At 44.3% G+C, this 14,826-nt stretch overlaps 1 protein-coding gene across 3 annotated transcripts in view; it reads left to right on the forward strand.

Annotated features, from left to right (window-relative positions):
* The window catches only part of CHRNB1 (cholinergic receptor nicotinic beta 1 subunit), a 23,812-nt gene extending 10,591 nt beyond the window's left edge, over positions 1-13,221 (forward strand). For 2 of the 3 annotated variants that reach the window (XM_060204308.1, XM_060204309.1), the window contains 5 exons: positions 590-799; positions 10,773-10,996; positions 11,692-11,873; positions 12,219-12,366; positions 12,653-13,221. In XM_060204308.1, coding sequence (XP_060060291.1) covers positions 590-799; positions 10,773-10,996; positions 11,692-11,873; positions 12,219-12,366; positions 12,653-12,793 — 905 coding nt within the window. In that variant the 3' untranslated portion in view covers positions 12,794-13,221. The remainder of the gene's footprint in view (positions 1-589; positions 800-10,772; positions 10,997-11,691; positions 11,874-12,218; positions 12,367-12,652) is intronic. The other variant, XM_060204310.1, reaches the window with a different exon arrangement.
* Positions 13,222-14,826: the final 1,605 nt, after the last annotated feature.

Raw genomic sequence — 14,826 nt, forward strand, 5'->3', positions numbered from 1 at the left:
CAGGCTGATAAATATACTTCATCAGCAATGCCCAGTCCAACCATGTAGGTCAAAAAGAGAGGTGTGACTATATTTTACAGGTATGAAAATTGAGGCTTTAGAAATGATTCACACACACACACACACACACAATATAATTAGATATATAGAGAAATTGAGGGGGAGAGACAGAGAGAGAGAGAGAGAGAGAGAGAGAGAGAGACCTACAGCACTGCTTCACCTCTTGTGAAGCTTTCCCCTTCCAGGTGGAGATCAAGGGCTTCTACCTGGGCCCCTGTACATTGTAATATCTCTGCTCTACCAAGTTCACAGCCACCTAGCCCCTAAAAGATTGTGATTTATTAACGAGAGCGTGACAACCACTCTGGTGATTCTGGGAATTGAACTCAAGAGCTCATATTTGAGTCAATGCTTTATCCACTGTGTCACCTTCAGGGCCATATGGAAAATGAGACTCACATAAGTTAGGTCACAGATGGGCTACCCAGCCCAGGGTCCACAGCTCTAGAGTGTGGCAGAGCAAATCATCTGTCACTACGAAGTTGGGTCCCATAACTGTGTCCCTGCTTCTGCTTCCCCCACCCTCCAGAAAATGGCCAGTGGGAGATTATCCACAAACCTTCGAGGCTAATCCAGCCTTCAGTGGACCCTAGGCGAGGCGGAGAAGGACAGCACCAAAAAGTTACTTTCTATCTCATCATTCGCCGGAAGCCTCTCTTCTACCTGGTCAACGTCATTGCCCCGTGTATACTTATCACTGTCCTGGCCATTTTTGTCTTCTACCTGCCTCCAGATGCAGGTAAGGAGAAAGGGGTCCTGGTCCTTCTTACCAATAGTTCATCTTATCCTTCACCTTTAAGCCAGACAGGGTTTGCCTGTTAACCCAAGCCTTCATGAACTGTACTTCAGCAATCTCACATTTTCCTCTCAGCCACAGCTAGATGCAGGTTTCCCTTCCACCTTAGGTCCTGCCTCTCCTCTGCTGCCCACTTCTCACCACTGGTAACTTCTGAATTTTTCATTCAGAATCCTAGCATCCCACCCTTGACTACTCCACTGTCTTGGGTATAGATAATTCTCCCTTTCCCCTTTCCTATTCCTTGCTTCCTTCCTCCAGTATTTATTTATTTATTATTTATCTTTTTTTGCCTCCAGGGTTATTGCTGGGGCTCAGTGCCTGCATCGTGAGTCCACTGCTCCTGGAGGCCATTTCCCCCCCCTTTTGTTGCCCTTGTTGTAGCCTTGTTGTGGTTATTATTGTTATTGTTGATGTCCTTCATTGTTGGATAGGACAAAGAGAAAGGGAGAGAGGAGGGGAAGACAGAGAGGGGAAGAGAAAGACAGACACCTGCAGACCTGCTTCACCACCTGTGAAGCGACTCCCCTGCAGGTGGGGAGCTGGGGTCTCAAACTGGGATCCTTAGACCGGTCCTTGTGCTTTGCGCCACCTGCGCTTAACGCGCTGCGCTACCACCCGACCCCCTATTTATTTATTTTTTTAACCAGAGCACTGCTCATCTGTGACTTATGATAGTACTGGGGACTGAACCTGGCACCTGGGAGCCTCAGAGATGGAAGTTTTGTGTCAGCACTGTGCTATCTCTCCAGGCCCTTCTTCTGCTTTGGGGACATCTATTAGTCCTTTGACCACAATTTCCCTAGTAAATAACTTCCAACACTTTTCTAGGAGGCATGATAATATAGTAACTGGATAACTTGGAGAAAATTCCTTAATACTTGTCTGTTTTCTGATCTGGGATCACTGTCCTTAGTACATAGAAGTATTTCTTTTTATTTTACTTTATTTATTATTTTTTTTATAAAAAGGAAACATTGACAAAACCATAGGATAAGAGGGGTACAACTCCACACAATTCCCACCATCTGAACTCCACATCTCATCCCCTCCCCTGATAGCTTTCCTATTCTTTAACCCTCTGGGAGTATGGACCCAAGATCATTGTGGGATGCAGAAGGTGGAAGGTCTGGCTTCTGTAATTGCTTCCCTGCTGAACATGGGCATTGACAGGTTGATCCATACTCCCAGCCTGCCTCTCTCTTTCCCTAGTCAGGAAGGGCTCTGGGGAAGCAGAGCTCCAAGGCACATCGGTGGGATTGTCTGTCCAAGGAAGTCTGGTTGGCATCCTGCTAGCATCTGGAACCTGGTGGCTGAAAAGAGAGTTAACATATAAAGCCAAACAAATTGTTGACTGATCATGAATCTAAAGGCTGGAATAGTGCAGATGAAGAGTTGGGGGGTGGGTCTCCATTTTGTCAATAGCTAGTAGGCCTATTTTAGTTCTATTCCAAAGGGCCTGTGACTATACTAGATTTTTTTCACCCTGAGTCTGAAATCTGATATGCAGGTGGATACAAGTTATTGTCTGGGGAGATGGTGTCATGGCTGGAAAAAGGACCAGAAAGCTGTATCAGGGAAGAGAGTAGCTCCCAAATATAGGAAATGTGTGTAAATATTGTTGACTGTAAACCCCATTGATTTGATCTGAACTGGGGCCCATATTCAGCTTAAGAGCCTGTGTGACCTCTGCATCCCTGTAAATCTGAGCTCACATTCTGTGGTCCTGAGTAGGAACGTTCCCAGATGCCCCGATTTCAGGACCCATCTTCCTTGGGTGGAGCATAGAGTATGTTGTCCAGCCTCCCTTCAGAGAATGGAACATTCTCTACCATTGTTGATCCAAGTTGAGGGCAAGGTCCCATGGGGGCCCACAAAGGGGTCTATTGTGCTGTTCCTGATAGAGATAACTGGTAATATTGGGGAGAGGGATTTATTTGAGGTCTAGGCCCATAATGTCTGTTTGGGAATCTCAGGACTTCCCGACTAGGGCCCCAGCTGATGGGGCTCATAGAAGTATTTCTATTGGGAGTCGGGCGGTAGCGCAGCGGGTTAAGCGCACGTGGCGCAACACTCAAGGACCCGCATAAGAAACCCAGTTCGAGCCCCCGGCTCCCTACCTGCAGGGGAGTCCCTTCACAGGTGGTGAAGCAGGTATGCAGGTGTCTATCTTTTTCTCCCCCTCTCTGTCATCCCCTCCTTTCTCCATTTCTCTCTGTCCTATCCAACATCAACAACATCAACAACAATAATAAATACAACAATAAAACAACTAGGGCAACAAAAGGGAATAAATAAATAAATATTTTAAAAAAGAGAAGTATTTCTATCTGTATGGTCTGGGAGGTGACACAGTGGATAAAGCATCAGACTCTCAAGCATGAGGTCCTCAGTTCAGTCCCTGGCAGCACATGTACCAAAGTGATGATGTCTGGTTCTTTTTCTCTCCTCCTATGTTTCTCATTAAATAAATAAATAAATAAAATCTTTAAAAAAAGAAGAAGAAGTATTTCTATCTACTACACCAACTCCTGTGCCACATAGAAGTATTTCTATAAGGAGGCCAGGCGGTGAGGCACCTGGTTAAGTGCACACACTACAGTGCACAAGGACCTGGGTTCAAGCCCCTGGTCCCCACCTGCAGGGGGGAAGCTTCACAAGTGGTGAAGCAGGGCTGCAGGTTTCTCTGTCTCTCCTCTCCTCTCCTCTCAGTTTCTCTCTCTATATATCTCCAATAATAAATAAATAAAAATTAAAAAAGAAGTATTTCAATAGAATTATGCCTGGTACCCAGTAAGTTCTATGTAAATGTTGGCATTGTCTTTGCTGTTTTTGAGCATTTTAGGGTAATATAATTAATATTCAGTGGGGAGACAGCATAATGGTTGTGCAAACACACCCTCATGCTTGAGGCTCCAAGGACCCACGTTCAGTCCCCTGCACCAACAAAAACCAGAGCTGAGAAATGCTCTGGGAAAAAAAAAAAAAAAAAAAGAAAAGAAAAGAAAAAAAAGCTACATAAATTAACTCAGTTCTAATCTTTATTCTAACTCTGTGTAGTAAGTACAGAATTGTCTCCCCTTTTACAGAGGAGGATAAGAAGTTGAGAGATTTAAGTTATTTGCCTGACACTACAGAGACAAGCAGTGCTATGATTTCTTACCTGGTTAGTGCCAGTGTGATTCAGAGACTTGATATCTTTACTCTGACATTCAAAACCTGCTTTTCTGGGCATCGAGTCCTCTTTCTGGCTGGGGAAGCAGAGTGGTGCAGTTCTGGAAGACACTTCCAAATATAACTTCTACTTCTTGGAACAAAACAAATTTTGTTACTCCATATTACAGGACTAAAGGTGAGCATGCCATAAAACTTTCAAATATATATGAAAGAGATGGAAAGAGGTGTTTCAGGAGGTGGTACAGTGGACAAAGATTTGGATTCTCAATCATGAAGTCCTGAGTTCAGTTCTTGGCAGCACATGTACCAGAGTAATGTCTGGTTCTTTCTCTCCTATCTTACTCATAAATAAATAAATTCAAAGAGAGAGAGAGAAATATGGAAAGAGAACCAGAGTATTATTATGGCACATGTGATTTTGGGGATCAAACTCATGCTTAAGAATCCAACATTTAAAAAAATGAATCCAACATTTTATCCACTGCACCACTTCCCAGGCTACAACTTTTTAAAAAGATTTTATTTATTTATTTATTTATTTATTAATGAGAAACATAGGAGGAGCGAGAAAGAGCCAGACATCACTCTGGTACATGTGCTGCCGGGGATTGAACTGAGGACCTCATGCTTGAGAGTCTGATGCTTTATCCACTGTGCCACCTCCCAAACCACTAACTGTTTTTATATATAAGAATTTATTATTTAAAAAAATTTTTTTTATTTTGTTGGATAGAGACAGAGAGACATTGAGAGGAGAGGGTGAGATAGAGAAGGAAAGAGATAGAGACACTTGTAGCCCTGCTTCACTGCTTGTGGTGCTTCTTTCCAGCAAGTGGGGACCAGGGGCTTGGACCCGGGTCTTTGCACACTTGTAATGTGTGCACTTAATCAGGTGCACCACCACCTGGCCCCCACTGCAATTTTTTTTCAGTGCCTTCCATGAAGTTTGCAGTGTCTGTCTTATGTCACAGGAATAATCAACCACTTAGCCAATTCTTTTTTTTTAAAAAAAAGATTTTATTTATTTAAAGAAAGATAGGAGGAGAGAGAAAGAACCAGACATCACTCTGGCACATGTGCTGCTGGGGATCAAACTCGGGGTCTCATGCTTGAGAGTCCAAAGCTTTACCACTGCGCCACCTCCTGGACCACAGCCTATTCTTATATACTTTGTTTTTAGATAATTCAAAATGCTATATATTTCCTGAATTCACTCTAGAGGCTGATCTATTTATTAATGAAGTAATATTTACTGGTCACCTATAAAACTCTATGTGCTGGAAATACATCAGTAAATAAAAGAGATAAAAATCCTTTCCTTTGGGAGTTGGGCGATAGCGGGTTAAGCGCACGTGTGGCGAAGTGCAAGGACCCTCCCTGTTGGAGCCCCGGCTCCCCACCTGCTGGGGGGGTCGCTTCACAAGTACTGAAGCAGGTCTACAGGTGTCTGTCTTTCTCTCCCCCTCTCTGTCTTCCCCTCCTTTCTCCATTTCTCTCTGTCCTATCCAACAATGACGACATCAATAACAACAACAATAATAACTACAATAAAAAAAAAAGGGCACAAAAGGGAAAATAAAGAATATATATATATATTCCTTTCCCTTGAGTTTGTGTTCTAGTTGGGAAGACAGCCAGTAACCAAAATAAACCAGTATTTTAAAAGACTGCTAAGGAGAAAAATTAAGTTAAAATATATTAACTTGGGGTATGGGCAGTTGCTCTGTGGGTTAAGCCCACGTCACAAAGCTCTAGGACCAACATAAGGATTCCGGTTCAAGCCCCTGGTTCCCCACCTGCAGGGGGGTCGCTTCACAGGCCATGAAACAGGTCTGCAGGTGTCTTTCTCTCCCCCTTTCTGTCCCCCTCCTCTCTCCATTTCTCTCTGTCCTATCCAACAACAACGACAGCAATAACAAAAATGATAATAATAACAATAAACAAGAACAACAAAAGGGGAAAAAAATAGCCTCGGGAGTTGGGCGGTAGCGCAGCGGTTTACTCGCACGTGGCGCAAAGCACAAGAACCCGCGGAAGGATCCCCGTTCAAGCCCCCGGTTCCCCACCTGCAGGGGGGTCGTTTTACAAGCGATGAAGCAGGTCTGCAGGTGTCTATCATTCTCTCCCTCTCTCTGTCTTCCCCCCCTCTCGATTTCTCTCTGTCCTATCCAACAACAACATCATCAATAAAACAACAATGGCAACAAAAGGGAATAAATTAAAAAATATATTTAAAAAAATGGCTTCCAGGAGCAGTGGATTCATAGTGCATGCACCAAGTCCCAGCAATAACCCTGGAGGCAAATATATATATGGGTTGGGAAGGAAGAGAATAGGGACAGAGAGTGCAGTTTAAAAATAGGGTAGCTGAACTGACAAGATAGCTTAGCTGTGAGAACACCAACCTGCATGCCTGTGAACCCAGAGGCTATAGGTTCAATCCCTAGTACTGTCTTATGCCCTAGTACTATCTTATGCCAGAGCTGAACAGTAGTCTGTTCTCTTTCTCCCCCTCCTCTCTCATAACAGTAAATAAAATTGCACCAAAGCAAGACTCTGGGGGAGTGGGATGCCCAATGCACAGTGGCAGAGAAGGGCCCAAGTTGGGAATGGGAGTAGATTGCAGACATCACAGGGAAGCAAATCTGCAGGTGTCTACCTTTTTCTCCCCCTCTCTGTTTTCCCTCCTTTCTCAATTTCACTCTGTTCTATCCTATAAAATAATGGAAAAAATGGCCTCCAGGAGCAGTGGATTCATAGAGCAGGCACTGAGCTCCAGAGATAACACTGGAGGCAAAAAAAAAAAAAAAAAAAAGTGGTCCAGGAGGTGGCGCAGTGGATAAAACATCAGACTCTCAAGAGTGAGGTCCTAAGTGCAAACCCCGGCAGCACATGTACCAGAGTGATGCCTGGTTCTTTCTCTCTCTCATGAATCAATAAATAAAATCTTAAAAAAAAAACCAGTCAAAAATAAAAATAAAACAAACATGAGATTCCCAAACAGACTCAATGGTCCTAGAACTTGAGTAAACCCCTCTCTCCATTGTCATCTCTATCAGGAACAACAAAATAGACCCCTTTGTGGGCCCCCATGGGACTTTGCCCTTAACCTGGATCAACAATGGTAGAGAATGTTCCATCCTCCGAAGGGAGGATGAACAACATACTCTATGCTACACTTGAGGAAGATGGGTCGATATTGGGGCAGCTTGGAATGTTCCTACTCATGACCACAGAACGTGAGCTCTGATCTACAGGGATGCAGAGGTCACACAGGCTCCTAAGCTAATTATGGGCCCCAGATCACATCAAATCGATGGTGTTTACAGTTAACAATATTTATACACCTTTCCCATATTAGGGAGCTACTCTTCCCTGATCCAGCTTTCTGGTCCTTTTTCCAGGCATGATATCATCTCCCCAGACAATAATTAGGATCCGTCTGCATATCAGATTTCAGGCTCAGGAAAAAACAAATAAACAAACAAAAAGCCACTAGTATAGCTACAGGCTCTTTGAAATATAATTAAAATATGCCTACTAGTTATTGACAAAATGGAAGACCCCCCCCCAACACTTCATCTGCACTATTCCAGCCTTTAGGTCCATGATCGTTCAATAATTTGTTTGGCTTTGTATGTTAACTCTCTTTTCAACCAGCAGGTTCCATATGCTAACAGGATGCCAACCAGACTTCCTTGGACAGACAACCCCACCAATGTGCCTTGGAGCTCTGCTTCCCCAGAGCCCTTCCTGACTAGGGAAAGAGAGAGACAGGCTGGGAGTATGAATCGACCTGTCAATGCCCATGTTCAGCGGGGAAGCAATTACAGAAGCCAGACCTTCCACCTTCTGCATCCCACAATGATCTTGGGTCCATACTCCCAGAGGGTTAAAGAACAGGAAAGCTATCAGGGGAGGGGATGGGATACAGAGGTCTGGTGGTAGGAATTGTGTGAAGTTGTACCCCTCTTATCTTATGGTTTTTGTCAATGTTTTTTTATTTTATTTTATTATCTTTATTCATTGGATAGAGATAGCCAGAAATTGAGACAGGAAGAGGGAGCTAGAGAGAGAGAGAAAGACAGAGAGACCTGCAGCCCTGCTTCACCACTTGCAAAGCTTTCCCCCTGCAGGTGGGGGCCAGGGGCTTGAACCCAAGTCCTTGTACATTGTAACATGTGCGGTTAACCAGGTACGCCATCACCTGGCCCCCAATCTTTCTTTTTTATAAATAAAAATTTTTTTTAAAAAAAAGCAAGGACTGGGGAAACAGACTAATGGTTATGCAAAAAAAAAAAAGTACTATTAAGAGTTAACAGCAAGTGAAAATATCCTGAGGTGGGCGGGCCAGGACAGGGCACAGCAGGTAGAATGCCTTAAGAAGATGGGAAGCTGGAGTCCGGCAATAGCGCAGCGGGTTAAGAGCTCATGGCATGAAACACAAGGATCCCAGTTTGAGCCCCGACTCCCCACCTGCAGGGAAGTCACCTCATATGTGGTGAAGCAGGTCTGCAGGTGTCTATCTTTCTCTCCTCCTCTCTGTCTTCCCCTCCTCTCTCCATTTCTCTCTGTCCTATCCAAGAACAACAATAAAAAACAAGGGCAACAAAAGGGAAAATAAATATATTTTTTAATTAAAAAAATGGGAAGCCATTGGAAAACTTTGAGAAGAGAAGTGACAGTGATCTGCTTTACAACTTAATAGGCTTGATTTGGATGCTTTACTGAGAACTCAGGAAGGGCTAGAGAACTAACTGTATAGCAGGTATTTATTTATTGCCTCCGGGGTTATGGCTGGGGCTCGGTGCCTGCACTGAGAATCCACTGCTCCTGGATGCCATTTTTTCTTATTTTTGTTGCCCTTATTATTGTCATTATTTTTTAAAATTTATTTATTGCCTTTTGTTGCCCTTGTTTTATTGTTGTAATTATTATTGTTGTGATTGATGTCGTCGCTGTTGGATAGGACAGAGAGAAATGGAGAGAGGAGGGGAAGAGGGAAAAAGAGAGGGATAGACACCTACAGACCTGGAACCAGGATCCTTACACTGGTCCTTGTGCTTTGCATCGCTGTGCTACCACCCAGTCCCCCAATAGCAGGTTTTTATACTTCAAACCTGAGGTACTGATGGTTTGGGTGTGGTATATGTAAATCACTAATCCCAGCATTTAAAAAATTATTTATTTACTTATTTTGGATAAAGACAGAGAAATTTAGAGGGAAGATAGAGAAGAGATATTGAGACCTGCAGCCCAGTCTCACCATTCATGAAACCTCCCCCCGTTGGTGGGCTCAGAGGCTTGAACCAGGGTCCTTGCACTTCCAGCATATATTTTGAAGGGAGAGAAAATAGGGTTTGCTATGGAGTGGGCATGCAATGAGAATGGAGAATTGAGGATGATTCAAAGGCTTTGTCCTGAGCCACAGAAAAGACGGCATTTATATTTACTAATTGGGGACACTGTCAGGAGAGTTGATAAGGGGATTCAGTTTTGGACATGTTAAATTTGAGATATATTTTTTAAAATTATATTTTAGTGGCTTGAAACAGCCAAAAATAGAGAATAGGGGTGACAGAGAGTGACAGATTCCTGCAGACCTGCTTTACCACTTATAGAGCTTTCTCTCTGCAGGGGCTTGAACCTGCAACCTTGCACATTATAACAAGTGTTTTCAACCAGGTATGCCACCACCCAGCCCTGAGATATTTTTAATTAAATTTTTTTTTTGCTTCCAGGGTTATTGCTGGGGCTCAGTGCCTGCACTACGAATCCACTGCTCCTGGAGGCTATTTTTTCTCCCTTTTGTTGCCCTTGTCATTATTATTGTTATTGCTGTCATTGTTGTTGGATAGGACAGAGAGAAATCGGGAGAGGAGGGGAAAACAGAGAGGGGGAGAGATAGCCACCTGCAGACCTGCTTCACTGCTTATGAAGCGACTCCCCTGCAGGTGGGGAGCTGGGGGCTCAAACTGGGATCCTTATGCCGGTCCTTGTGCTTTGTGCTCTCCCTTTCTTTTTTTTTAATTTTATTTATTTATTTATTTATTCCCTTTTGTTGCCCTTGTTTTATTGTTGTAGTTATTATTAATGTCTTCGTTGTTAGGACAGAGAGAAATGGAGAGGAAGAGGAGGAGGAAGACAGAGAGGGGGAAAGAAAGACAGACACCTGCAGACCTGCTTTACCACTTGTGAAGCGACTCCCCTGCAGGTGGAGAGCCAGGGCTCAAACCGGGATCCTTACATCAGTCCCTGCGCTTTGAGTCACCTGCGCTTAACCTGCTACGCTACAGCCCGACTCCCCCTCCCTTTCTTTTTAAAAAATTTTTATTTATTCATTAGAAAGGAGAAAAAGAACCAGACATCCCTCTAGTACATGTACTGCCGGGGATTGAATTCGGGACCTCATGCTTGAGGGTCTGTTGCATTCCCCATTGTGCCACCTCCTGGACCACTTCTCTTCCTTTCTATCTCTCCCTTTCTCTTGTTTTTCTCTGTATCTACCAAAAAATGCATACATAAGTAAATATTAGGACTGGGGAGACAGAATAATGGTTATGCAAATTACTTTCATGTCAGAGGTTCAATCTGCAGCGCCACAAGATAGAGCTGAGCAGTGCTCTGAAGGAAAGAAACAATTCCTAAGTGGGTTAGAAACATGGTCACTGATTATGTCATGTTGGTTGACTTCTGGTAGAACCTATTGATAATTCAGTCTTTTCCTCTGCCTCCCAAGGAGAGAAGATGGGCCTCTCCATCTTTGCCCTGCTGACCCTTACTGTGTTCCTGCTGCTGCTGGCAGACAAAGTACCTGAGACCTCCCTGGCTGTTCCCATCATTATCAAGTATCTCATGTTTACCATGGTCCTTGTTACCTTCTCAGTCATCCTTAGCGTCGTAGTCCTTAACCTGCACCACCGCTCACCCCACACCCACCAAATGCCCCTTTGGGTCCGACAGGTAAGATGCTCCCCTCCTCTAATCTGAGCTAAATGTCCATCCTAGTATTTGGCTTTGTGTGTGTGTGTGTGCAGATATTACTCTTCCTTCCACCAACATTGGCCTTCTCTTCTCTTTCAGTCTCTATAACTGCTGGTAGAGGGATGAAAAGTCAAGACCTTTTTGGGTTTGAAATGTACAGTTTTACCTCACAAATTTTTATTATTTATTGGACAGAGACAGCCAGAAATCGAGAGGGAAGGGGGAGATAGAGAGGGAGAGAGACAGACATCTGCAGCCCTGCTTCACCATTCACAGAGCTTTCCCCTTGCAAGTGGGGACTGGGGGTTTGAACCTGTGTTCCTGTGCACTGTAACATGTGTTCTCAACCAGGTGTGCCACCACCTGACCCCCAGTTTTACCTTCTCATTAAAATAATTTCATAAAGCCCATATTCTTTTCATCCTGGGTCCCAGGGAATATTTCTCAGAGTTAGGTATTGAGTGGAAGCCCTTGGAATGTCTCCAGTCAGGATGATTTCCATCCCACTTAAAGACTCGAAGGCTGCATAGTTGTGCTTCCTCATCTGTTAAATCTGTGGGACATATACACACAAACATAGGAATGTGGGCACGTAGAAAGGGGTTGTTTGGCTGCTTCCTTTTTGCTCTGAAATCTGGAGACCCCCTCTCCAACATACCTCTTCTACTTTGTAGATCTTTATCCACAAACTACCACTATATTTGGGTTTGAAGAGACCTAAACCTGAGCGAGACCAGATGACAGAGCCACCTCCTGTAGCTCTCAGAGATGCGCTAGGAAGTGGTTGGGGTCGGGGAACAGATGAATATTTCATCCGGAAGCCACCGTGTGATTTTCTCTTCCCTAAACCCAACAGGTAGTACCTACTCCCTATTGCTCCACAGAAGGGAGAGGGAGAACTACAATTCCCAGAAGACCGTGCAAAGGCTGACTACCTAGTGTCCCAGATGATGATGCGGTTGAGCATCATGGGAGCCGTAGTGTCCCTTCAGCGGGCCACCTTGTGGAAAGATGGGAGTTTTAAGTGTAGAGGTCTGGGAGGAATTACAGAAAGCTGGAGAGGTCAATCCTATCCGGGAGAGCCTTATTCGGTCATGAAAACTAGCAGAGTGTGGCAGGAGGGGTCGGGGCCGAGGTCTAGAGTATTGGCGCTGGCTTTGTCTTTTGTGCCGGGGTGAGACCAAAGTCACGCCTCTTCCAGGTTCCAGCCTGAAGTGTCTGCCCCAGACTTGAGGAGACTTATCGATGGCCCTAACCGAGCTGTGGGCCTACCTCTCGAACTACGGGAGGTCGTTTCCTCTATCACCTACATAGCTCGACAGCTGCAAGAACAGGAAGATCACGACTCGGTAAGTCCAGCAAGTTTAAAGCTGGGCCGAGGCTCAGGGCCTTGGCCCCACCCACAACCACAGGCCCCGCCCCCAGGACTCGGGTTTCCTCCTGATTGGAGGTCTGCCTCATTTGGTCCGCCCCCTGCTTTCGGATTGGTCGTTTATAATACCCATAGTTTCGCTAGGTCTGTTCTGGCAGCCCACTCCGGATTCAGAACTCTGCGCATTAAGCGACCAGGATGGGATTCCAGGGTCTAGGGCTTGCTTTTATTGGGGGTCTGGATTTTTGTCTGCCTATTCTCAGCTTAAGGAGGACTGGCAATTTGTGGCCATGGTGGTGGACCGCCTCTTCCTGTGGACCTTCATCATCTTTACCAGCGTCGGGACCCTGGTCATCTTCCTGGATGCCACATACCACTTGCCCCCAGACGACCCCTTTCCTTGAGAACCAGGGAGCTGAGACCCAAATCTACTGCCAGCTGAATTACAGTTTCAGTTCTGAAGCCCTATCTCTTTCTAACCTTACCTCTTCACTAGGAATCCAGTCCTCCTGTTTCTTTTCTGGGGAGGGTGTCCCAGTGGGACTGGACAAACTGTTAGCCTTGAGCCCTACCTGAAATGCACTATCGGTTTATTTATCCTTTGGCGTTTAAAGAGGCTCCTTTGGATCTCAACACCTAAGTCCTCAAAACAATGGAATAAAGAGCAATGACTAGAATGTAAGCCTTGTGAAGGCAAGCACTGAGTATATTGATTACTATAATATAAATTCAGCACCTAGCATAAAGCCTGACCTTGACCTATAGCAGGGGCTTAACATTTGTTGAAGATTTTTTTTCCTGGAAAGAAATACAGTAATTAATAGTGCTTATGTTTGTGTGGTATGGCTAGTGGTCATTTTCTGATTTTGCCTTTTTGCGATTTATTATGTTGTGATACTAGCTTTAGTATTTAAAAGGTTATTTCTTCTTTTTTTCTTCCCAGCACACTGCTCAGCTCTGGCTTATGGTGGCAAGGGGGACTGAGACTGGGAACTCAGAACCTCATGTGTGAAAAGCATTTGCATAATCAGTATGCTATCTCCCTAGCTCAAAGAGGTTATTTTTAAAAGGGTATATTTGAAAATGAGAAAACCATTTAAAAAAAAAAAAAAACCTACATCCTTAACCCAGGAGGTGGAGTAGTGGATAAAATTTTGAACTCTCAAGTTTGAGGTCCTGAGTTCAGTTCCTGGCACTGCATCAGTGAGAGTGAAGCTCTAGTTCTCTTTCTCTCTTGTTGATAAAATGCATCTTTTAAAAAAGTCTTCATTCAAGTCCCAGCTTTGGAGCTCAAACTTTGGACAATACTAAACTGCTCTCTGCTTCATCTCTAAAATGAAGCTAATAATAGTGTTTGTCCTTAAAAAAAAAAAAAAGTATTTGTTCTGGGGCGAGGTGGTGTTGCATCTGGTTACAATGCTCAAGGACCTAGGTTCAAGACCCCAGTCCCCACCTTTGGGGGGAAAAGTTTTGTGAGTGGTGAAGCAGGGCTGCAGGTGTCCTATCTCTTTCCTTCTATTGCCCCCCCCCATTTTCTGGCTATAATTATCCAATAAGTAAATAAAGATTAAAAAAAGAAATAATATCTGTCCTCCAGTGTCAGGATTTAATGAGATGATGGGCACAAAAGCACTATATAGTATGGGGTTACTAGCAGTTGTTTAGTTTGGCCCATGCTGTTGGCCTGCAGTTTTAAAATTGAATCACAATTTTATTTTATCATTTTGGATAGACAGAGAGAAATGGAGAGGGAAAGGGAAGGCAGAGGCTCAGAGAGACAGAGAGAGATACCGGAAGCACTGCTTCACTACTTGTGAGACCTGCAGTTGGGGACCAAGGGTTTGAACTGAGGTCCTTATATTGTAACCCATACACTCTACTGGATGCACCGCTACCTAGCCCTTGAATCACTGCATTAGAAATCTGGATATTTCATACAGGGGTAGATAACATAATGGTTATGCAAAGAGACTCTCATGCCTGAGGCTCCAAAGAGTCCCAGGTTCAGTCCCCTGCATGACCATAAACCAGAGCTGAACATTGCTCTGGTAAAAGAAAAAAAGGTAAATCTCAAAACTCTGACCCACTTGACCAATTTCATTCATGTTCCCTATCTCTTCTTTTTTTTTATAAAAAAAATTATTTATATTGTCTTTATTTATTTATTGGGTAGAAACAGCCAGAAATTGAGAGGGTAGGGTGAGATACAGAGGGAGAGAGACAGAGACACCTGCAACACTGCTTCACTGCTTGTGAAGCTTTCCCCTCGCAGGTGGGGACCAGGGAACTTGAACCCAGGTCCTTGTACACTGTAATGTGTGCACCCAACCAGGTGTGCCACCACCTGGCCCCCTATCTGCCTCTTCTTAGCACTAGGAAAAATACAAGATCGGAAGAAGGGTCAAGAGTCGAAGCTGGGGAGGTTGGAAGTAGAAAA

The sequence above is a fragment of the Erinaceus europaeus genome, chromosome 12 (assembly GCF_950295315.1).
Source record: "Erinaceus europaeus chromosome 12, mEriEur2.1, whole genome shotgun sequence".
In the NCBI taxonomy this organism is placed as follows: Eukaryota; Metazoa; Chordata; class Mammalia; order Eulipotyphla; family Erinaceidae; genus Erinaceus; species Erinaceus europaeus.